General features: G+C 42.2%; 1 protein-coding gene and 1 long non-coding RNA gene across 2 annotated transcripts in view; one reads left to right on the plus strand and one right to left on the minus strand.

Annotated features, from left to right (window-relative positions):
- The window catches only part of LOC110359432 (uncharacterized), a 306,576-nt gene extending 290,704 nt beyond the window's left edge, over positions 1 to 15,872 (minus strand). The window contains exons 1-2 of the long non-coding RNA XR_002414620.2: positions 15,069 to 15,872; positions 14,460 to 14,562 (exon numbers count right to left, since the gene is read on the minus strand). This is a non-coding gene — a long non-coding RNA (uncharacterized LOC110359432). The remainder of the gene's footprint in view (positions 1 to 14,459; positions 14,563 to 15,068) is intronic.
- A 123-nt stretch (positions 15,873 to 15,995) lies between these two features.
- Positions 15,996 to 25,059, plus strand: part of CLINT1 (clathrin interactor 1) — a 48,568-nt gene continuing 39,504 nt past the window's right edge. Inside the window, exon 1 of the mRNA XM_065029677.1 lies at positions 15,996 to 16,201. Coding sequence (XP_064885749.1) covers positions 16,161 to 16,201 — 41 coding nt within the window. The 5' untranslated portion in view covers positions 15,996 to 16,160. The remainder of the gene's footprint in view (positions 16,202 to 25,059) is intronic.

Below are 25,059 nucleotides of genomic sequence, written 5' to 3' on the forward strand. Positions count from 1 at the left end.
TTAATCCCTTTCTACCCTCATTCTTCAAAGAACCACCTTCGCTGTGTGCATTTAGGAGGAGGGGCTCCAAGGCTACAGCAAGCCAGACAGAGTGATGTTTAAGAATGGAGCTGCCTGCTAAAAATAATCAATTCTAATTCTGGCTGGTTTCCATGTCACTCTCTGACCTTTGGTCAGGCTCTGCTACTTTCACACATTCTCAAAAGATGTATATTTTTCTTATCTCCAGGAATTGCGCTTCCATAGTACTCTGTTGGGTGGGATGGGTGCTGAACACTTGGTTTACACAGTGTGCATAGAGAGACACTTCCACAAGTTCTACTCTGACTAGCCCTGGTGACACAGGGAATGAAGCAGAAACTGAGGAAGGTTATGTCATGACTTAAGCCAAGGTCTTCTTCTCCATGTAGTAGTGTCAGTGTGAGACCCTGTCACCAGTGATGTGACACTGACCTGCCTACCCAAGAACACCACCTTTCCCTTTTTAGACACGCTGATGGAGCAGGATCATGTGAGCATGCTGTAGTTTGCTTCCTGCAAAACCATTTGGATCTGTTTGTCCATCCATCCATCCATCCATCCATCCATCCATCCATCCATCCATCCATCCATCCACCTGGTGTTGCTTGAATTCAGGATCACTCATGGGACGTCCCATGGGCGGAATGGCCGGGGCAGTAAACCTCTGGCAAGGTAGATGATGAAGATGATCTCCTGGGAACGGCAACATCTTCTACCAGCACAGCTGGATTTGTCCACAGCTGTGTAAACTTTGACTAGCTAAATCCAGCTACTCAGAAATAGCTTTTCAAATTAATTCCAGGCCCCTCGAGCTCAAGTTGAGTGAAGTCTCTATGTCACACAGTCCTTCAGCTACTGGGAAGAGCTCCAGCAGTTAAAAACTACTGAGTGTATGACAAGGGAGAAGGAGGACGTACCAGGCTTTGTAGAGCTTACAGTCTCAGTGCTCCCTTCTCCAAACACAGCTAACACCTCTCTCAGGACAACTGGAGTATAAAGCATGAAAATGGTTGCAGTGCTTTAATAGAACAAACATGATCAAGAAATGGTAAGTAAAGTTGATAAATACAAATTTCCCCACATAGATCAAAGCAGAACTCTCAAACAGCAGAAACAAGTAATGTTATTCAACTCTCCCTCAGTCTCTCCAGCAGTGGCTCCTTTAAGACCTCTGGTAAGTAAACTACTCTTTACAGCTACAAGTAAGAAAGTTTATAAAATAATGATCATGTCAACTGAATGCCAGATTTTTCCCTCATATACAGTAACTAATGTATTTGCAGTTGGTGGTCAATGTGCTATGATGTGCAGTTCAAACAGTAAAGCCAAGAAAGAGATATTTCATGGAGATACTTCTAGCTACGCATACATGTATGTGCTCACATTTGTACACAGACACAAATCCTGCTCTGGGACTGGATGAAAATAGAAACACTTTCTTGAGGACATTTTCCAAATAAAATAATGAAGAAAAACTCAGAACAGAGAAAAAACTGAGAAATAAAACGGTACGGGCAGGTTTTCCCAGCTGTCAGCTATTTTTTTTCTCGCTAATTAAGAGAGGAAGGGGATGAAAAGAAAGGAAAATAAAGTAATTTAGGAAATATCACAAGTCTGAAGTTTCAGAGGTATATTCAGAGGGAGGGTTATAAACTCCTTGTGAGGCAGACGAGTTAGTTCTGTAGCCTGCCAATCAAGACAGACAAAAGCCAGGCAGGCTGAGAATTATTGCTGTGATCCTTATCAGGAGGGGAAGAGATGAGAAGAAACTAGAACCTGCTTCTCTTCTGTGTTGTGAACACAGCTCAGTCAGTCTTGATGGCGTCACCAGGAAGATGTCCATTCTTTTCAAGGGATGCTGAATCAGATTAACAGTGAAAAACAAGTATGCAGAGACTGGAAGGAATATTAACTACTCCAAGTAAAACTCATCTGGAGCACAGGCACTGACAGCTGAAATTCCAGAACCTTTAGTTGGAAAATGTCTACTGAAGGAGCAGGGGGCATGTAGTGGGAACTGGCTTTTTTATGGCAGTATTCACTCATTATTATGCCAAGGATGAAAAATATCGATGAAAAGAAACATTGTAATCAAAATATTTTCCACTGGAAATAAAGGAATTGAGCCATTTGCCTGCTGGCAGACAGTGTGTTCACTCATCCCACTCCAACTAACCCTCCGCATCCCACCTGATGCCTCTTCGCCTCTACTGAAGAATGACCTCCCAGAGCTGCCACGCAACTCAACCCCCTGCCTGAGATCACAGGGAGAGCGACCCAGTCTTTCCAGTCTGCAACAGCTCCCCAGGTATTTTGGCACAATTTCACTGACACAGGCCTTTTCACTTGCAGACGAACTCAGAACTGGAAAAACTTGAGATGTTTGAGGTCAGAACCAAGCATGTCAGCAAAGCAGAGCTGAAAGGAATCTTGCACAATGTCTGTGCACTCCGTGCCAGGAAGCAGTTAGTCCTAATACCCCTCCAGTTTATTAGAAGGAGAGGAGAGGAGAGGAGAGGAGAGGAGAGGAGAGGAGAGGAGAGGAGAGGAGAGGAGAGGAGAGGAGAGGAGAGGAGAGGAGAGGAGAGGAGAGGAGAGGAGAGGAGAGGAGAGGAGAGGAGAGGAGAGGAGAGGAGAGGAGAGGAGAGCGAAAGGGAGTAAGAAAATCTCCCTGTCCTTATTCCTACAGATCAATTGTCTGTACATACATATCCCTCTCCTCCCTGTAATGGTGCACCCCTGAGGGATAGCATGGCCTGATTGCCGTGAGCTATGGAAACTGAGCTGGGTTCTGCTGGGTCTGCACAGTTCCTTAAGGATTCATCCCATCATCCTCTCAAGTGCAGCTGGTGTGTTTCTCAAGAGCCAGACTGGGCTGATCCCATTCTCTGGAAAAGGACACACATTGTTGCTCAGCCATGGGTGTGCTGGGAAGAAATTCTAGCCGTGGCAAGATTTCAGCAGGCAGTTGCAGTCTGCAATAAAACTGAATTCAGTTGACTACAGCCAAGCCTTCTGTGGGCTCCTGGTGACTGTTCAGACAATCACAGTCCCCAGTGCTGCCTGCACCTACGCACTTGTCCATTTTCACAGGACATTCAGCTCTTTCTTTGCCTTGAAGTCTGTCAGTGGGCATTACAGACACATTCTGTGCGTAGCCTTTTCTCTCCAATTCAATATCTATACTGAACCTCAAGCGAGAGCATCCCGTACAGCAGACTGGCTGTGTTCAGCTCTGTGCACATGCAGATGCTGAAATGGTGAGAGTTCTGGCCAGGAGATAAGAAATCCTGTTATGGGACATGTTCTCCGGTGTGATACACTGGGAAAGAGCCATCTACATTTTAAGTGTCAGGCTGGCGTACAGTCATATACTAGCTTGTTATAACCACTCTCTACACAAAATGCAAACAGTGACATAGTAAAAAGCCGCATTTGCAAAATTATTGTCAAACACGGTGCAGTGCTGACTCACTTTCCTGTTATTTTCGGTGTCAAAATATTCTGACTGAACACAAATGGTATTTTCAATTTCCACCAAGCTCAAAAAGCATTTCAACCACTGTGTTTTGTTCGTACACATTTATGGAAACCCTATAAATAATTAGTACCTTCTTACAGCTTCAGACAATGTAGAAACCCATCCCAGCTATTTCCTACCCCAATTACTCATTCAGACCATTTTGTATGCTGAATTGACTCTCACAACATAATTTTAAGCATGTAAAGTTAAGTGGATAAACAATTATGAGAAGTTGGGTTTAATGAAAACTACATCATCTAGAAATCTAGGAAAAACAAACTTTTCACAGCTTTTGAAAAGTTGCATGGATAGGGAAATATTAGTTATTGTTTGAGTCCAAGCTGGACAACAAAAAAGGAAAGGAATAGACTGTTGTTTAGTTAAACTCTGAACTGCAGCCTGTGTCTGGGTTGCCCCAGCAGAAGAGGGTAACCAAAGAGTCCTTGTACTGCCCAAAGCTGTGAATTCTCTCCAGCACCAGATGGTACTTAATTCAGACCATGGAGTGGTGAGAAGATTCCAACACTGTTCTTTGCAGGAAAAATGAAACCCTTTCAACTGGTTAGCCACAGCCTCTGGGCACTTATGATTTTGTTTTCTTTATTACTTTGCTGTGAGTGAGCAGAATTTTCCTCCACCAAGTCACTTGCATTTTTTACATGACACACGTTAAAGCCAAGCTGACCAATACACAAAACCCCTGGGAGCTCTCTGGGCCAGTTGCAGACACAATGGTGATATGAAGAGTGTTGCAGCAGCTCAGTTATTCGTTCCTGACACAACATATCCAGGACACCCATCTGTGCTTGGAGTCAAGCAGTTTTTCCCTGAGCCTCCATACCAAGATCAGAGTTTTAGGAAACGAAACCAAGTATAATAATAATTCTATTCATTGAGGCTAAGGCTTGTAATGGTACTTAGCCATGAAAAGATGCAGCCAGTGGGATTTTCAAATTGCCTAAGTAGATTACACATCTAATTCCCGTTGACAGCCAATGGGAATTAGGTCCCAAACTCCCTTAGGTACTTTTATAAATCCTATTAGGTGTCTGTCTGCAGCTTTGTGTGCCTAAATACCTTTGTAAACCTGGGCAAAGGTGAGTTCCCATGTTCTTTAGGTTGCTTCTCAGGGTTGGGTAGTATAACAAAGTCAGATCTTCTAGCCTGTCTTGCAGATCTCCAGATTTAGAGTATGAACTCCAAATCAGGTGATTCTTTGCTACCTTTGGAACGTCTGGTGTTAGAGCAGTAGAGCTGCTGAGGTGTGTTCAGAGGTTGCTCACTAGTGTTGACTCATCGCTGTTACAGCAACTCTTTTATCACCAGCTGCCCAACCCCTCAGCACTGCTAGAACAGGTCAGGGAGCCCAGAGCAAAGTCAGAAACCTGAAGCCTTGTGGCATTGAACCTCAACACCCAAAGTGTTTCCTCTTTACTTTATGCTGCCATAAACATAGAGACACAAGAGATTATGATGAGGACACAGTTCACCTGAATTTTGCTGTGGCCACAACTGGTTTGTGTGCTTCTGGCTGAAGGGTACAGGGAATAGGTGCAGAGTACTAATCAGACTAAGCCGATTCCCTGGAAGCACAATGGTGCAATTTTTAAAAGATCACGGCCATGTTTTTTCTAAGTCTTTGAGAATGCATCCTTTACTGAAATGGCTTTGTCACAATGTGAAACTAAGCAGGCAGAAGTGAAAGCAAACATTCCTCTGCTCTAAAAGGCTCCAGTGCGATCACAACAATACCAGTTGAACGCTACTGTAAGTTAAAGTAGTGCTGGTGACTATTTAGAAAATAATTAACTGAACTTTACATGACATTCAGATGTTTCTTGGCTCAAATACCAGTCTATTCCTCTGCTGAATTCTAGGGATTCAGCAAACAATGAAAAATATTTGCTTAATGGTAGACTTGCATGCTGTGTTCTTCTTGTGCTGAGTCACTGTGTCTGTGAAGACAGATGCTGAAAAGAATCATGGAATAATTTTGTTTGGAAGAGGCCCTTAAATCATTAAGTCCAACCATAACCTATGTTCGACAGAGAAACAACTTTGGTAGAGAGGCTTTGAGTGTGATGAAGACCTGTCATAAATATGAAGCAAATACAGAGTGTTTTTATGAAAGTGTGTCTCTGGGTTCAAAGGCAGCCTTTTAAAGCTCCCCACGGAGATTCTTCAAAGAATGTGGAATTTTTATTTTGTTGAGACAAAATTGCTAATATAATCACTAGAAATGTTAAACAGTCTTTGGTTCGGATTATGTCAAGAAGTGAAGAATGGGCTTGAGAGCGGACATCAGTTTGCAGGGCCACGTGCCCCTCTGCCTTTCCATTTGCATTGCTGGCTATGGATTGAGATCAAAACACTCATGTGATGGTTCAGAACAGTCAAGTTCTGGACATCTACGAGTTAAATCTGGTACCCTGTTCATATCCACTCATACCATGTGAAGAAAACTGTGCTAAACAGTTTTCTCCAGCACTTAGCTCTGCAGCTGGAACGGTGCAGACTTGATGGTCCATGCTCGATCCTTCACCACTGCTAATTGACTCGATAGGGCCTGTTACCTCTTATCTTGAGAGTGGCCTCAAACTTCTGTCAGGGTGACAGTGGGAATGGATGTGCTACATCTTTCCCTGAAAATCTGAAGAAGGAGAAGCTTGTTGTTCGGCAGGCCAGGGAACGTTCCAAGACAAAACTGCCAGATTGTAAAAAGAAAGGCAGACAGATTATGAAAAAAGCTTGGTTGAAACAATGGGAGTAAACAAGAAATAAAGAAAATAATTTATTTTTTTTTTTTTAAAAAGAGAACAGATTAGTCCCCAAGACATTTTTCCTTTTATTGATGGGTGTAAGGACAGATGTTTGTGTGTCCGCCCACATATGTGTGTGTACACAGTGCTGGAACTGGAATTTCACATATCTCAAGGAAACTTCATTCTGAATTGTCATGAAAAACTGGATATTCCATTTATTCTAGGGAAACACATCTTCTAAAAAGCACCACAACAGATCTATGGAAACAGACACAGCAGAGAACTAGATGGCTGGTAAAAGAAGTGAAGGTTTCAAATTTGGCCATAGCAACTAAGTGGACTTATGAAACACTTGCACTTAATAATCGTGTTCTTAAAAGCATCCACTGCCAGCCACTGTTGCCTCTTTTTCGAAAACAACAGTTGCAGTGTTTCAGTTTCACAAAGATGTTTTTGTTACAAAACAAATATGTGTGCAGGTGCATCCTAAAACAAATGGCTTAGATGCCATTAGTGGGGCTGGGTTTCACTTATGAAACAGAAAATAAAAAATTACCCAAAATAGATTTTTCCATAAGAAGGAGTTATTCATGATCATTACTGTGGCCATGCTGAAATCAAGAAGATGGCAAATAAAAAGTACACAGATTGTGCAAAGGATAATGTAATCTCAAAAGAAGAGAGATGGCACCTAGTAAATATTGGTATGGAAAGATAAACTCTGAGCAGCAGCTGCACACCAGACACTTCCTCACTCCAAATGGAAGACTGTCTCAATGACTTAGCACTTGCAAGCTTCTTACTTAATGGAGCCTTGACTGGGACTCTCTGGGCTAAACCATTTAACACAATCCTTTTAGCATTAAATAGCCCCTGCTGCCAATATCATAAAAATATCTCCAAGCACAAAAGCATCCTTCATATGCACTAAATACAAACTGCAATTGAAAAAGCCATGATGTTGGACATCTCCTCAGAAGGATTTGAGAAATTCTTTTGAATGGCTTGTGCAGGATGTATTTGTGCTCCAGAACAGCTCAGAATGGCCCAGCATTTCTACCGGGTGAGCGGAGAAGCTGAGCAGGTTTGCAGGGAAGCACACGTCACTTATAGCAGGTACTCAGTGGCAAAGAGCTAAATAGTTTTTGAAAGATCTGATTACTGAATGGTTCCCTTTTATTGGCCATGTGCTTTCTCCATGGATGGATTCATTGGATGTGCAACAATAATTGAGTTTCATCCCATGGGTGAAGTCCATTTGGCAACTTAAGTGCAGTCACTTGTCAGGATGGATTTTTCCACAAATGTACATTTTTCAACTTTGCATGTCTTTTGTCAATACCTCGGCTCTCCAAGGGACAGCATGTCAACTTTCTACACTCTTACATTTGACTGGTACTGAAAATCCGTCTGCTATGCTTCTCTCAAGTCTGTTTGATGGGGAAGGCTTTTTGACAACTCCTGCCTCTCCAGAGCTCTTACCTCTTTGTTTCTGTTGTGGATTTATTTTTTTTACCCCTCTTCCCAATAACAGAACCTTTTTATTCAGGCTAGCAGCATTTATACTCTCCTTTTCTGTTCTTGTCTTCCAAAAGAGGAGGCAGTTCCCAGACTGATGAACTCTAATGAACAAACACCTGGAAGCTTGAGGGCTGCTCACATCTTCTCTCTCAACTCAGCCTTCATACAAAGGTAAGAGTGAAATTCATGACACAGGGGGACACAGCAAATAAAAGCCACACCATTGGGAACAAGAGAGGAATTGAAACCATTGCAAATGAAGAAAGCAGTTGAACAACTCATACAAAATTAACCAGGACACTGCATTATGGTCTTGTGTAACATACTCGTTTTACTGGGTGGTACCATGTGCAAGGCAAAATTTTAGATCTATCTGGCAATTATTCCAGAAGGAGGAGACAGGCACTTGGAAACAAGCATCACTTTGTTCCCAAAGCTACCCTCACGATTGGAGAAAGAGTAGATGGCAGCTCTCACTTTCTTTGTCCAGATCTAAAAATTGAAGGTTCCAGACACAGTAAAATCAATATTGATTGAAATGTCAAGAACTTCACAGAAGAACTTTGCAACCAGAGATGATCAATCTGTTTAATTTACTATTTTTTACCTGGTGGCGGCCAGTACCAAATCATCCTGAGAAAGAAGCTGTAGCAAATGATTGTGGATAAGGTTACTCAATGCTGCAAGAAAATGTCCACTTAAATTCCAGTGGATCAAATCTGGTTCTTCTTTCACAAGAAATAGATGCTGTTAATTTGTAGTACTTTTCCCATATGACATTCCTCTTGACAATAAACCTCATCAGTTTCATCTTGGAGACTGATTTTGCTCTTTCAGCTTTCCTTTTCATTCATGAAAACCTCAGTAGCTTTTCTGCTGCTGATGGTGTTTGCGCTTTGCTTTCGTAAAATACTAATGGTCAACAGCAGCTTTTAAAGGTTTATTTTGTAAACCAACATGAACCAAACCAAACACATTCTATGCAAGCAACTGAAACAGAAAAGAAGAATGAGGGAAGCATGGAAATAAAAGTCACTAAAGCACCATTTCCTCTCCCCAACTGAAGTTACTCAGGTGAGAACTCTTCATTGCAGGACTTGCATTTGTACTATTTTGCTGTTGACGCATATAAATTATTATGTGAACTGACAGAGAGAAAAGAAACTCATTAAACAGCTTTATTATTATTATTATTATTTGAACATAGAAAAGCTAGCAGTGTTTTCTTCCATTCTTTTCTTTGGAATACAATCTAATTAACGATTTGGGGGCGGGGGGAAGCACTGTCTCCCACTTTGAGACAGAAAGCCAGCTCCTCTGACTAAAACTGGCTGGATAATTCCAGGCTGGAGAGTCCTGGGTTGCCAGTCTGTGAAAATGTCTCCATCTACTGTGTTTCCATCCAAGTCCAGCTAAATATTCTGAAAAAGGAATTTGAAGGCCATCTTGTGAAGTGTTGCCACGGCAGTTTTCATTTCCAGCCAAACAAAAATGAGACTAATCGTTGGCTGTTTAAACACTGCTTTCCCATCTCCCTGGTTTTTGTTTGTTAGCTTATATCCATGAAATCATGTACACATGATCTTTAAGAGAAAACGTTGCAGTGATTTCATTGACCATGTTTTACTGGGTTACCTAACAGCAGTTGCTTTGCACCATAGCTTGAAGATTATTTTGATTTGCCATTTCTTTCACCTGTTTAGGGGGCTATTTAGTGGCATCAAGAGGGAAACATGACTAGATTTCTGTGCCCTCATAGTTCACAGCTGATGAAAAGCCACAGTAGGGCTTTATCTGATGGGACACGAAGACATCTATGATGCTAGTTAATAAACATGAGGATAGCCAGACCAAACTGAAACAGTCAGTGAGCAATAAAGATCTGTTCTCCTATAGTTTTGTGTCACGTGGCTGGATTCTCCTGTGTGTAAGAATGAACAAACTCCCTCAAAGCAGGAACACAGGTAATAGTGCTCTCCAAGGGGATTCCCAGCTATCCAGCTGAACGCCTACCACAGCCTTTCTACTCCTGCTACATGCTTATAGGGGCATTCATATGGCATCTCTCTCCATACAGCTGTGCATTTCCACAAAACAAAACTTCATATCCTCAAGCCTGCCACCCTTGTATCTAATTGGTTTGAAATTGGCCCAACAATAATTGCAAGGGGACTGAGAGACACAAAGGCAAAAAATGGCAAGATCTCCTAAGCTTTGTATACTTAGGAAATCAGGCAAACAAGACCTTTCTGGCTTGGGATCTGGCACAAAGCTGAGTGGCTTGGACTCCAGTCAAACTGACAACATAACAAATGGGAACACTTAGGGGCTGCAGCCATACCCAAAAATTCTGACCTCACCAGTCTGGCATGTGCTTCTGGTTCAGCCCTGTTCTGCTACCAGTTTTCTAACTCTGGCCACTGTCACAGGAATTTTGGAACTTGAAACCAAGACAAACCTGTCAAGGGCTGACTGTTACAAAAAGCAGACAGTGGCCTGCATTTTTCTCCTCCTCCTGTATAGTTTAAGTGCTAGAGAGAGATGGATTGTTGTCAGTGGACAAAAGAACTTACTGGAACAGCTGCATAATAGCAAATACCAGCAATAGTCCAGGCTCTAGATTCTTAGAATTTACTGGAGCTAAAACAAAAGACCGAAGAATCTGGAGATGAGTTTCTGTGAGAAGAATAAAGATCATGCATGATTCATCTGAGAGACAAGAATTCTACTCTGAGGATAAGTTCTCAAATACATTCTCCTAAATTTCCCTTGGAAAGTACCAGGGCCACTCCAAGGAAGCGTCTAAGGGCATGCCAGAGATAGCTATGACACCAGGACATAATTCAGAAGGGGTTTCCCCATATTTTGCACTTATAACAGTGGGAACATTTCAAAAACTATGATTCCAAAGCCTCTCCAAGAAAAGTATCAGATAAAGCCTGAAAGCAAGCTCAGAACACCTAATATCAACCATTAGTTGGCAATCCCCAAGCCCCACATTTTCATCCTAATTTGGAACCCTGCACACACTGCCAGTTGTTAATGTAGGAGAAACCAAAAAACCCAAGTAACTCTGTAAAAAGTGGAACTAATGAAAACTGCTTCTCTGGGGACATTTGTCTCACAGTTGATTGGTTTGATAATTAAATGGTAATATTTCGGCAGCGGGAATTTACCCCATTCAAGACATCAGGGAATCCACAACAAAGAGCAACATTGTGAATGCCCTAGGCACAGAAAAAGCCAGAATTTACTGCTTACTGGACAATGGAGAACCCCAAGAAGAGAACCTTGACCTTAAATGCTTTCCACTAACAGCTGAGCTCAGCTTGCATTACTTTTTCAGGAGCGGTAACAACAAGTTCCCTCCTATTCTGTCATTTATTTTCAGGAAACTTATAAGATTTTTGCATAAATCGGCAATTCACTTGGAGAACTAACCACCTCTGCCTCACCTAAGTGAAATGGTTCAACCATTTCAACAAATTGTGAGGAGATAGAGTGAAATCCACAATATGCCCAAAGTAGGGAATCAACCTTCATTTCTTCAGGCTAAAAAATAAAGTAGCACTAGGGCCGAATGCAGACTGATGTTAACATTTAACATGGTCTCCCTGCAGGGCCTTCCTGCAAAAATCCACCAGTGTTACCTTGGCAGAAGAAGCTGAATTGTCCTCTCAGCTTCCGAGATAAGTCAGCACCTTGCTCAGCACTCCTAGTCTTCCACAGGCATAACATGGGCAGTTGTAGTCTTAGCTCTAAAGCTTAAATAGGATCATTTACACTTCTCAAAAAAACTTTGAAGGAAGTTTCCTACCTAGATTCCTTTATAATGAATCAGAGAGGTCCTGGACATGCAAATGCTGTTGGTAAATGGGTGTAACAGCTGAAGCGTGGAGGGAGAGAGGGCAGTGGTAGGAGGGATGAAGTTGGACCAGCAGAAATCACTGCCAGAGGCTCCTTTTCACTCTCCCCACACTTTCCCCAGGGGGTATTCACTGCCAAAATTCCCTGTTACCGCCTGCACCCCAAGATTCTCTCCTTCTGAGATGGGTGTGATATGGGTTCAGCTGCTGAGTGGTGGAAACTTTACAGGCAGTTTCATGACCATGGAAAGACTAGAGGATTTTGCCATTTTTCCCAGAGGCAGAACCATTCCGTGGCAGAGCAAGAAGACAGGCTGAAACAGCCCACCTAGCAACCTTCTGTTTGTAACAGGATATGTTTGTGTGTATGGGGTGTGTTACCAAAAGACAGATTGGGATTTGGAGAAGCTGCAATTGTTCAGAAAAGCCTGGGACACTAACCAGCCTACAGAGTATTATTTCAATGTTACTTCTGGCCTATTGACTAATTCTTAGAACAAACAAACTTTACGAAATTCAGACTTCAGCTGTGTAAGTGGGTAAAAAGTGGAGCTTTGTGAAATCATGAAAACAAATACTGCTTTAAATGAAAAGCTTGTCTCAGTCTGTGCCACTGGCTCCCTCCCCTGCTGCAGTGTGATTTTCCTTGACACTCCTCTTTTTTTTCTCCTACATTTTAATTGTAAATTAATCACTGACTTGGACATCTCTCTACTGTGCATTAATACGGTTGATATTAACAACAATATTGCTCTCCAGGCATTTGGAATGCGCAAGACTTTTTTGTGCACCAAATGGCCCGTATTAACTTCTGGAATAGCCAGGTGCAAACTCTATTGCAGTGTTCAAATTAGTTCAATTTCTCTAACTGCTTCTCCTATAATTGATGGCTTAAATTATAATAAAGTACAGTTCCTCTGCATGATATATGTTACAACCTGTTATGCTGGATATTGCATTGCTTTGAAACTGCATTACTCTCTACCTACACCGATCAGATCTTTCTTTTAAAGGAACTACTTATGAACCAGAAAGTGTCTTCACATCATTCAGAAATTATACATATGCTCATGCACTTTATCAGTAGCTGACAGAATGGGGATGGCAAAATTAGTCAGTCATGTTCATCCAATCTCACATAAAGACCTGCTTTTCACTATACCTTAAAATTGACAATAAATGCCAGTCGTCTCTTCTTGCCCCATTACTGCATCCAGACATAGCTAGTAATGCTTAAAAGAGAAGTATCTTCATCTTAACTGCTTTTAAATTCTAGCTTCATTCTCTCTTTCTTCTGCATTTACTGCTGTTCTCCTCTGCCTGCATCTAAAATACTCTAATATTCTCTTTTTCTGAAGTGTATGATTACAGTGACTCATATTTTTTTATATGGAAAAAAAATTCTAAAACAAACAAACAAATCAACCAAATCCTGTTGACTTATTGACCCATAACTGTTTCAGTTCAAATCTCATCCCTGATGGGAAAATGGGGAGGAATGGGTGGATTTGACTTTGGGGTATGTGCACCCTGAGGTGTGGTCAGAATCTGGATGCTGGAAACTGCCTCTTGCAGCCCATGGTGAGCTTGAGCCCAGGTCTACTCCAGCACCCAGAACGTGGGGAGCTGCTTGCAGCTGCTCCAGGAAAGCAGCACTAACAAGAACGAACCCCAATTTCATTGCACCACAGCAGAATCTGGGGAACTTGGAGTTCATCAGAAATTAATTTAGAAATTTGATTTTGATCCACTATCGACTGAAGCCAAATTTAAAAAGAACATTTCTATCAAACTGGAAAAGCGGTGTTTCTGCAAGCTCCACTTAAAATACTTTATATTACTTCTTCTTTAAACAGATATTATAAATGTCATCTTCTACTCCTGAAGACCAGTCTCCTCAGTTTATTCACAGAAAAAAATGAAGGGCAGGTATCAAAGAGGAAGAGTCGTCACCCAGCTTGCTTTGTCAAGCGTTATAATATGAAATTAAGGATCTCCCTCCCCCAGTCCAAGATGGAAAGGCACATGGTAATGATGTGCCCCACATTCGTGTGGGCAGCAAAGCTGGTGCTGAGTTCAATTAAACACCAGCCACAGTCACCATAGATGTTGTGCTGCAGATGAAAATATTATCTGTGTTTTGTAGCCTTCAAAAAGGCAAACTGTGTTAAGAACTCTTATGAAGCGAACTAAGAAAAAAATACAAAACATCTCAAGGCTGTTCAGTGTCTCCACTACTGCACAGAGGACTGGTTCCTCCCCTTCCGTTTCAAAAACGAGACAGTAGAACTGAAAAGATATGGCACAACTTCTGAATGAGGAGAAATTAACTATATTGCAAGTCTTAGCCACAGTGAAGAAAACAGTGTAGTAAGAAATTGACAGATTTCTCAATTCGCAACTGACAAGGAAAGGAGCAACAGGGAATTGTTATAGACTAATTCTCATAACGCCTGAACTGCTGATGCTATTAAGGAGAGGATTTAAAATACACAAAAGGATCTATTTTTTCACACAACAGTTATATCACAGAATTCATTGCCACCAGGTGTTGTGTAAGCTAATCTAAAAGGATTCAAAAAGCAACCAGTTACATTCATACAACAAAAGTCCATTCGGTGCTCCTAAGCAGAAAGCTTGAGCACCAATACTCCAGAACAAAGTCCCCAAGCCACAGAAAACTGAAAATAGGAAAGATGTACCTGGGGATTGATCCATCCACATTCACCAGTTCTTCCATTCTCTACATGAACGTCTAATACTTACTGTTGTTGGTGAGAAGATGCGAGATTTGATGATCTGTTCAGGATGCTCTTATATTCAAACAGATTTCACTGAGATGTTCAGGAGACTGAAGCCATGAAAGTATCTATGCAAAAAGATATAATGGTATGTCAGAACACGGTCAGGTGATAGGCTGTTTAGCTTTCCTGAACAGTTCAGAGAACCACCAACTTTTAAAAGAGGTGACTGTTACTTGAGCAGCAAGTACAGTTGCAACCATCTTTCCTATACCTTTTTTTTTGCTTGCTCTGAGTAAACAATTTAAAGGCAAAAAGTTTACAGATATATGTTGCCTTTGGGTAAAAGCTTGCAGATGTATATTGTCTTAAGCAAAATACATTCATTTATGACACAAGCACACAAACAAGAAATATACATCAAGACTATATTGGGGACTAACTATAACACCCAGGCAATCTGTTCATGCCCTGTGATGTGCAAAGAAATTGACAACTTCTATATCTTTGGAGAAGAAATCCTCCCCATCATGACTGGTCATTCAAAACTCACATTGAAAACAAGTTGCTAGAGAACCAAAGTAAATGTATGGGATGAAACTGACAATCCCAATTATAAAACCACTTCACTGACCTCACTGTTTTCATTATACCCAGGGAGCTGAGATTCCCGTTCAATACCCAGCACAAGCACCATTTGCAGGCAGTCTTGCAATGCTTCTTGGCAAGCACCTTAATACAGTTAATATCCTCCTGAGGCAGCTTTAATGGATGTGATCGTTCCTTGGCTTTTCATCAACTGACTTGGTCTCTCTTGAGAAGTGGAGCCGAGGGTCCCCTGTGTGCTGTGCCCGATGGGCTGTGCTGTGTCTGTGCACACTCTGGGCTCCTCCAGCCGCGCTCCTGGGCTGCATTTATTGTGGAAATCCCTGGCAGGGCCTGCAGGAGGAATCCGGAGAGTTCGCCCAAATTCACCACAGTCGATACACCACGACCAGTGAACAGTCGTGAAGACAGAATGCTTCTCTTTAACGAGTTCCTTGCAATAAAAGCAGGGTATTTTATATCTTATTATAGCCAGACATGACTTTTACACCTGTGTTCTGTGCTTTAACCAGCTGTTTGCACGGACTGTTCTCCCTCCGGTGACTCGCGGGCTGCGGGTCAAGTCGTTCCCCACAGGCTGGGTGCTGCAGCGGTGTGAGGGCAGGTCAGAGCCGGGCTGAACCGGCACCCCGAGCCAAGGAGGGCACAAAGCCTGGGCTTTAACAGGGTGTGGCTTCGTGGCCCGCACGACGCGCCCAGGCTCGGCTCGGCTCGGCTCGGCTCGGCCAGGCTCGGTCGCCGGCCCCTCAGGCAAAGCCGCAGAACTACAATTCCCATCAGGCCTTGCGCGCAGAGCCAGCGCCCCTCACCGGAGACTAAAGTTCCCAGCAGGCCCCGCGGCCGGCCGGCGCGCGGCTCCCAGCAGGCCTTACGGGATGGCCCGGCCTCCCCGGCCCGCCCCGCCGGCAGGAAGACTACATCTCCCAGCAGGCCGTGCGGCCCCGAGACGCTCCATTTCCGGGAGCGGCGCCGCGTCCCTCGTTCGGCAGAGGCGGCGGCTGCCCGGAGTGGGCCTGGCTCGGCGGCGCGGCGGCGGCTGCCCGGAGCGTGGCGAGCGGGGCCTTCAGGGGCCGGCGGCGGAGGGCAGCGAGGCCGGGGAGGTCTCCAGGCGGTCGGCGCCATGCTGAACATGTGGAAAGTGCGGGAGCTGGTGGACAAGGCGTGAGTACGGCGGGGCGCGGGCGGGCAGGGCGGGGGGCCCGGGGCGGCTCGGTTGTGGCCCCTCAGCCGGGCCCGTGCTCCCCCGCCCCCCTCACAACATGGCCGCTGCCCCTCCCCCTGCTGAGGTGGCTGCCTCACACCCACTCCGTGCCCGGCTCACCCCCTTCCCGCTCCCTCCTGACCCTGCTCCCCCAGTCCCTCTCCGATGCGGCCCCGGCCCGTCCTCCCGGTGCCGCTTCGGCCTCTCCGCCAGGCAAGGGCAGCTTTCCAGGGAGTCTGTGGCCTTCCCATTATGGCTGGCTGCTTTCCCGCCCCTCTCGGGCTCGTCTGGGCCCTTCCGGCTCTTGGCGAGCTGTGTTTCTTCTTTGGGTACCCCCTTCCCTGTCGGGGTCCCAGGGAGTGTGTGTCCCTTTTGGTACATGAGCCTTTAAAACCTGGATCGGCTCCTGCCGTGGCCCCCGGGCCCGTCGGGAAGGAGCAGACAAGTCCCTCGGAAAGTAGGAGGGGAGTGGAGAACCACCTGTACATCAGGACATTTTCAGAGCGCTTCCAAAGTCGCCACACGCTCTCTAAATGTTTTCCTCGTCCCTACAGCAGTTGCCATTGAATCCCCACCTCTGGGCTTTTCAGAGGTGGATCATGGTAGAGGGGTGAAATGCTGTGTCCCACCCCTTAAACACTTACATAGCTCAGATACTTGAGAGTTTATTTCCTTGGCTAGAACCTGCAAACTTGGCTAATGTGTTGGCTGTCACGATCACTGCGTTGCAGCTTGAGAACGTGACGCTATTGTTGTGTTTCTCAACCATGACATGAGGAAAAACAATTGTTTTGCCCCCTTTAGGGGCAAACTTGGGCCACTTTTCCATGTGTTGTGGACTAATTATAGTAATAGTCTGTAGATTAATACATGCCAAATGAGATTACATGAACTAATAGTTTTGTCTCGCCTTAGAAGTTGAATAGCGAGTTGTTCAAAATTGAAGTTCCATTTTGAACGTTTTACACTGTTGTTTCTCCAAACAGTTTTTAAACTGACCTGCTTTGTATGTAGACTTAAAGACAGCAAACTGAAGAGAAATGGCAGCTCATTCATGATAGGCAAGTGTTTTGCTTGTGGTGCTGTATACCAGACTAGAGACTTTTCTAGGCTAAGAACCAGACAACATTTAAAAACCACCAAGACTTCCATCCTGTTTACTTTTTATAGCTTCTTGCATGCAAAGTCAGCCCTTGCTAAAGTAGTTTTAATAATGTGACAAGTGATATATATATAGCAGGACAACACAAATAACCCTGTCTTGAGTTCCAGAACCTCAAAGGACACTTTCAGGGAAATCAGGTTTTTGCTTGTGTACTTTTATTTATGTAGGATTCACAATCACTATAGTATTATAACATTGTTGCTGTTTTAAAAATGTTTACTTTGAAGGATATTTTGTAAGTTATTAAGCCAAACAGTACATCAAAGTCTGATTTGGAAAAGACATTCAATTTCCAAACCAGTTGCAGGAAGTGGACATTTCAAATAATAAAAAATGTGTTTTTTTTTAATAAACTCCAGTTTCTGGGAATAACGTTATCCAAATAAAACAAATTGTGTATTTAAAAAGAAAAAGGGGGAGTGGGAGAGAAGTGGAGCTTGCAGAGTAAATAATATTTAGAGGCATCTAAATCAATAGTCCCATTGTATGTGGTGCAGAGTTGTCATAATGTCTTCTGTCTTAGTGCCATGACTTACAGAATTCTCTGCAGAAGAGGCTAAGTGATGTTATCTGCATCATAAATAACTGCTGATGCTGTGGCAGAAACATACTGAACTTTAACAAGAAAATCTCTCCTTAAAAGAGGAATATGATTATATGGGGATTTTGAAAATGTGCAAGTAGCTTGAAATTTTGCTACTTCAAATGTCGATAACTTTATAGTGATTGTTAGCTCTGCGTCTTGGTTTCATATTCAGCTGATACTTATCTTAGAATTTCAGCTTACTCGCTGCTTTTTTTTAACCTTATTTGGGCTTCAGGTGCCTGAGAGCTTTGTGAGGTCAGAGATTTTTTTTCTTTAAGGTGGAACACTTGTATTGAACAATTTTCTGATTTTTTGGTGTGTGAAAGTTCAATAAGCGATGATACATAGTTAAGTTATTATTATTTTCTTTTTCAATGTCTGCTGGTTACTTTAACATCAAAAAACTGAAGTAAAAATGGTAGCCTGTTAAAATTCTTCAAAGTTTTGGAACCTAAAAAGAAGTTATCAACTACAAAATACACAGTAAAAATTCAAGTTTGTATTTGGTATGTTGAAGTATTTGGTATTTATATTTTCTTTGGTGTGACAGAAGTTGAGCAGTCAAGTTCATTAGGTCGACTCCGTATCTCTTTACACTAGAATCACCTCTCTAGCATTTCCTGGTAACTCAAAATTATGGATCTTCATACTTTTGTCCATAAGACAGTTATTTTTGATACTGAACGGTGGTCCTATTATATATGAGATATAGGAAGACTATGTGATAGGTTATTAGGTTTAGACTGTTTAAGATGTGAAAAGACACTTTGTTATATGTCAGTTCTCCCTTTTGTTAACTTCATTGTTCTTAGTTGCTGATATAACTCACACTTCTTAAATTTTAAATGCCTTGATTAGTTACGATTGAACAATAAAACCTTGTTCCTGATTGGGCATTGCCAATAAGTTTGGGGCTTAAACCAAATAACTAATAAAGCATGTCTGTGCCTAGTACAGTTTGCTTGTCCTAAGCTTTATTCTTGCAGTTTCTAAAGAAATGTCAAACATTTTTCACCCTCCAGTTTCTTCCCAGGTACTGCAATGTGTGTGAGAGTTCTTCACATGTGTGGAATTATATTGAGTTTCTGTTTAGCTTGTACTGCAGAAGGTGTCTAAATTTAATTATTTCTTCTCTAATAAGTTCTATTTCACGTTATTTTATGATGTCAATAAATTAACTTCAGAAGGCAGCTTTTCACTATTTATTTTTTTTTTAGATGTTCACTTGCATGGGTTCTTTTTCCTCAGTAGGTCAAAACTGAATTGGAAAATAAACTGTATAAATGCAGCCCTCTGTGCTCAACTCATTTGCTCTACAGCAGTAAGCTCAGTTTAAATGGCAGAGGTTTCTGATGGCTCAAGTCCAGGGTGGTGCTGGATACAAAGTTTGTGAGTCAGGTAGCATTTCTGAGTCACTCCTGAAGTAATGTCGGAGATTTGATTCTGTTCTGTCCTAGACTTAGGTCTGCAGTAGAAATATGTAGCCTAAGCATTATATGCAAGAGTTGGCCAATTTTTCTGACCTAACGAGCTGCGTAACAACATCTTAACATGACAGAGTGCAGAGACACCCGTCGCATACTTCAGATAGCTGGTGGGAGTATGAGCCCCGAGATCGTTTGGCGGGTGGGGAGGAACCTGGACAGCACTGCTCTGCTGCACTATGGCCCTGCCGCTTGGGCTCTGCACGACCTGGTGACAGCTGCCCCAGATGTTCTGCGGCTCCCGTAGCAGGGGGGTCAGGTCACCCCATCCTGTTCCCAAACAGGCCTGTAGTTGCGATGAAACTTGAGGGAAAGTGTTGCCTTTGAACCGCTTGTGAGCAGCGTGAGACTCAGGATCTGTGGACCGGCCAGTACTGTGCAGCAGCTTATATGAGAAATGTCATATTTCTATCAGAATAGGTGCATCTATACTTTGATAATAAAACCATCAAAGGGTCCAAACAAGTATCTCTTGACTGTGTCATAACAAAACTGGCAAATGTCTTTTGGTCCCTAAGATACAGTTCTGGAGTCCTGGCTATGGAAATCTAGATTATGGTGCAACTTGTTAACTTCCTTCTTCAATCTTATAAGACAAGTATATGTTGTGCTTTCTGTTCCCTGTGAAATTTTGAGGTGAGTTCTACAAAGAAAACACCCTGGCTTTTTCAAAAGAAAACAGGTATAAAGAATGCCTGTTAAAACAGTTTTTAACTTGGCTGAAGCAGAAAGGTTTTAGCTTGGCCTTGTGGCCGAGTTCAAAAACCAGGCTGCCATATCCCTCTAGTTTTGTTGAATTTTCTTGAAGCAGAATCTGCTGATTCTTATTTTCCTGAAAAGTTACTAAATGTTGTTAACCTAGCACAAGGTTTTTTGATTTAGAGCAGAAGGCAGAATTTGTGCATGTATAATTAACAAGGCTAATCAAACTCCTCATAGCAATAATTCCTCTCAATATGTCATTCTAATTTAACACTTTTGCTAACCAGTCTCTGTCACAGACATGTAGGACGTGCAATAAATAAGGTGGAAGACCTTCGGACCCATTGAGATTAGATTGCTGCCTGTGTCACAATGTTATGAGACTTTACAGCCACTTGCTTTAAAATTTCATTACCATTCTTAGCTTTTGTGATCTTCTTCATGTATGACCAGAACATGAGCAAGCTCATTTTAAGCACCTTCCACGCATCAAAGAATAAGAAACAGTCTAAAAATATGGTGAAGGTGACAGATGTGTATGTAGTAAGGATGGTGTAATCCAAATGTTCAGTTGAATTGGTTAAGGTGGGTGAGATAGTTGTCACTGAGTTTTTTAGTTTCTTGGGTGTATACTTAAGAGGAGAGTCTGTGAATTTCTTCCCAGTATTAGGATTATGACTTTGCCATCCTCCTGTTTTATTCCTATTCCCTGCCCAGTTCAGTTGTTGGTCAACCTGAGTCCTGCCTGCTTTGCTCTTAGACACACCTTCCTAGTGACCCAGCAGGAATGTATTTCCACTCCCTCGTGTTGTGAGGAGGGAGGTGAAGCATTATAGAGCCATGTTTTCATAGATTTTGCAGGCTTGATGAGTTACCCAAGTATGTAATATTTTTAGCTGTTTTTAAATTGACAGCAAATGATCTTGTTTAGAAGGGACTGTAATGCTTGTACAGTTACTAAATGGCTAGACGCATTTATAACACTTGAGCATTTATTTGTAGAGTTAGGCACTAGTGTACTCTGTTCATTCTTGTGTTATGTATATTCAAGGAGGAAGGATTTTTAGTGTTAGTGAAAAAGGGTTAAAGAAGCTGCTGTCATCAGGCCCAATACAACCAGGTAGAAGAGAAGTTCCTTTAGTTAATAAGCAGCAGGTTTTCTTTAGCACTTCTAATTGTACAAGCTGTAAAGAGAAGGATAAATTATGGGTAAAATAGAGTGAATTACTGCTTCAGTTGTCATTGTAATTCCTTGCTGTTGTAGCCTAAAGCATAGCATGTAAATTAGACCTTGCACTTCAGCTGAGGAGTACAGGTTTCTGGACAACCCCCGCTCCACAGATGAGGAAAACTGAAAAGGTAATTGCGTCAGGTAAACCAAGTCACAGCGAGTTGATAACAGTTAAAACTGTGGGTTTGCCGACTTCCAGTCTCATGTTATCTGCTAGCTCATGCTATGTCTTCGTTATACTTATTAATATGGTAAATGCGTACCAGTAATTTACCCTACAATGACATGGCTTACAGTTAAAATTCAATTGCTTGTTGCTTGTAGTACGCTCGTGTTTGACCAACATATAGGCAGAATGCTACATATACTCATCTGGGGGTTTTAAATCCTCTTGCCTAACTACCTTATTTTTTCAATGTGCCAGTAATTGTTATTGTTTATGGGCGATTTTCTTATGGTTCATGGAATTGTCCACCCAGACTATTGAGCTCTTCTATAATGAAGTGCTGTTTGCAGGATTAGTAATAGCAGGCATTATGGTAAATGATCCGTCATATGATATATCCAGCAAAAAGGTAAATAACTGTCTAACACTAGTGTGTTGCTATCTGACCTTCCCGTAAACTCCCTTGCTCCAGTTCCAGGATCATTTAGTTTTCTTTATATTTAAGATTGATTTTGGTTTGCATAAGCAAGATCTTCAGAGCAGTGAACACTTCCATCGCTTTATGTAAGGGACAGTTAACCCTCACTGCATGAATTGTCCTCCTATTGCTGCTTAAGAGATGTCCTGCTGATAACTGCTTTAAGAACAGCATTTCGTATCATTATTACAAGCAAGGTGATGATTATTATCTCCAGCCCTATGAGGACTTGTCCTCTGCCTGGTTACCAGAGAATGAGACGGAGAAGAAATAGTCTTGGGAATGCAAAGTAAGGCTGTATTTGAAACACATCATTTGACTCCGCAGCAGTATGCGGCTGGGTCTGCCAAGCACTTGTTGCAGCACTTATTTCTTAGGGATTTCCTCCTTCCTTTAAAAAACTTCCAAAAAGTTGCTGGTTTTAATAAGGAATAAAAAGTTATAGTCTTTGGGCCATGTAATTTAGTATTGGTGATAAGCATCTTTGAAAGTGTTATGCTCCGTTATCTCATGTACTTAGATACGTCATTCTCCTGTTTGAATATTCAACTGGTGGAGTAATCAAAAGTAGGTAAACGTTACAAGCTGAAGGGTATATTGGGAGTTAGCGTAAGGTAAAATCACAGAATCATCATCAAGTCCAACCATAACCTAACCTAACTCTAGCACTAAACCATGTCCCTAAGAACCTCATCTAAACACCTTTTAAACAGCTCCAGGGGAAAAAAGGATTGGGGAAACTCCCACCAGTGTGGACCAAACACACAAGTTTCATTAACAAACCACATCAAGTGGTGCTTTTGTTAGTGCTCTTTCAAATTGCCATTATACACCCTATGGAAGCTAACAATAGTTTGTATTACATAAGGTGTTGGTCTTATGTATTTTCAGGGAATCTAAATGATGTTTGCATGTGTGATAACTTCTATGTCCTTGAATTATTTTTAAAACATAGCTTTGCATCGCCTTGCCAGAAATAAGACTACATCTTGTGCTTGGGAAGTAAATGGAGCTTGTCAAACCGAAGAGCTTTACCTACAGCACTGTGTAACTGTGGTCAAAAGGCTCCAGGTGCTTAGCTGAGCTCTGTGCTACTTTCTCTTGGTTGCATTGCCAGCTAGTGCATGATAAAATATTAGCTGATTTGCATAATTATTTTATATACAAGGTATAATTACTTCCAAAACATTGTGCAAATGCCTAACACACTGCTGCTTTCTCTCCTGCTGGTCCTAAAACACAGTATTAAAATTCTGATTCTTGTATCTCATATCTACCTCTGTTCATTTAAAGTTTTCAATAACAGTGTTAGAAAAAACCCTATTCATTACTTATTTATTCCTGCATCATGTGCTGTGTAAGTAAGGCGGTTTCGGTTGCCGTTCGGGAGCCGGATAGAGGAGCAGATTCAGTTGGAAGCTTTCTCTCTTTCTCTCTCTCCCAAAAGGAGTTTGTAGGTTATTTGTTTTTAAGTTAGATTAGTTTCCTAGACTCGTTTGCTATACAACTGCACCAGTATTTGTATCGCATCTCTGAGGAAGTGGTGCTGAGTTGGGAGGGGAGAGGAGAGAGAGAGTGAAAGCTGGTGTAAGCAGAGGACATGGGAACATGTGGCTGAATCTCCCCTTGTAGTTGCCCTGAAGTCTCAAACATCGTCAGCGCTATCACAACTATGAAAACATAACCTAACCCATGAAATCTTCGGTTGTAGTTTCACAGTCAGCGTAAGCGTGGGCTGATGGTAAAAGAGGTTTTGCAGCCTTCGTCTGCCACAGATGGCATGTTTCTCCAATCCTCCTTTGGCTGGTGCTAACATACTTTCTGCTTGATGAGAGAATCTTTCAGGCTAACCAGTTGTTTTTGACAATTTCATTCTTCACTGGATCAGTTCCCTGGTGCAGTTAACTCCATGGTCACACAAATATTTGTACTGGCATAAAGGAAGGAATGGTGTTTGGGTAAGAAGGAGGGCAAGGTACAGGTTCAGTGTTTGAAGTGCAGTGTTAGTGTGTGGTTTCACAACAGGTTGACGAACTTCAAGATTGTTCTTCCGCTAAAAGAGAATGTCCCACTTTTATACCTGATCATTCACTGTCTTTGCCTTCCTTACACTGACACTGTGTAGTTCAGGATTTGCTTGTGCTGTCTTGCTGACAGAGCTGAGAAAACCCCAAGCTTTTAGGGTTTGGAGCTGATTTGGCTGCGTGCTGTGTAAGCAGCTGCTTCTGGCCTCACAAGCCCTTGTGTTGATAAGGGAAAGGACAGGCAGATTGGTAGGGACCCTTTTTTAACACCGATACGTTTTTGCCTAACTTTATGTATTATCTGAAACTGCACCGTATATGGTTTGTTAGCTACAAAACTGCTCTAAACCATCACAAATCTGAGTTACAAGTTTAAATTTCTCAAGGTTGCTCTTCTCTGTTGTGGATCACTGCTTCAGGCTCCTGAGCTGACCTTCCAATGTTTGTATCACTGTTGTGTTGGGGATGTGCATCAATATGTCTAATTCCACTCCGTGGTTCTAAGTTTGGGAGAAGGGATATAGACTGAAATAGATAGTTGTATATCTTGTATGGTGCTCCTTTGAATGATTCAGTCTGGAAGCGACCTCAAGATCCAAAAGGTATTCTTATGAGAGATGCTTTCAATTAAATTTAAAAGCGCAGCTAATTATATTAGAACTACTGGTGGTGTCTATTTCAGTTATTATAGAGTGGTGAGAGTAGTATTTTAAGTAGACTGTTATTTTAAATGTATTAAATCTTTTCAGATGTGTTTGGTTTGCCACTAAAAATGAAACTAATATGACAACATCCGTATTATTAGTATGTTGTAAGGAAGATACATCAAAGCTGTTGCACTCCTCTCTCCCCTCATCCAGCTAGTGTGTCCTGTTCTAACCAGTTTTAAATATTGACTGCATGCTTAATAGATATTAACTGGTTCATTTGGGATACAATTAGGAATATTAGTGTATATTCAACTTGTTTAATGAGACTGACC

Source organism: Columba livia, chromosome 14 (assembly GCF_036013475.1).
Source record: "Columba livia isolate bColLiv1 breed racing homer chromosome 14, bColLiv1.pat.W.v2, whole genome shotgun sequence".
Lineage (NCBI taxonomy): Eukaryota > Metazoa > Chordata > Aves > Columbiformes > Columbidae > Columba > Columba livia.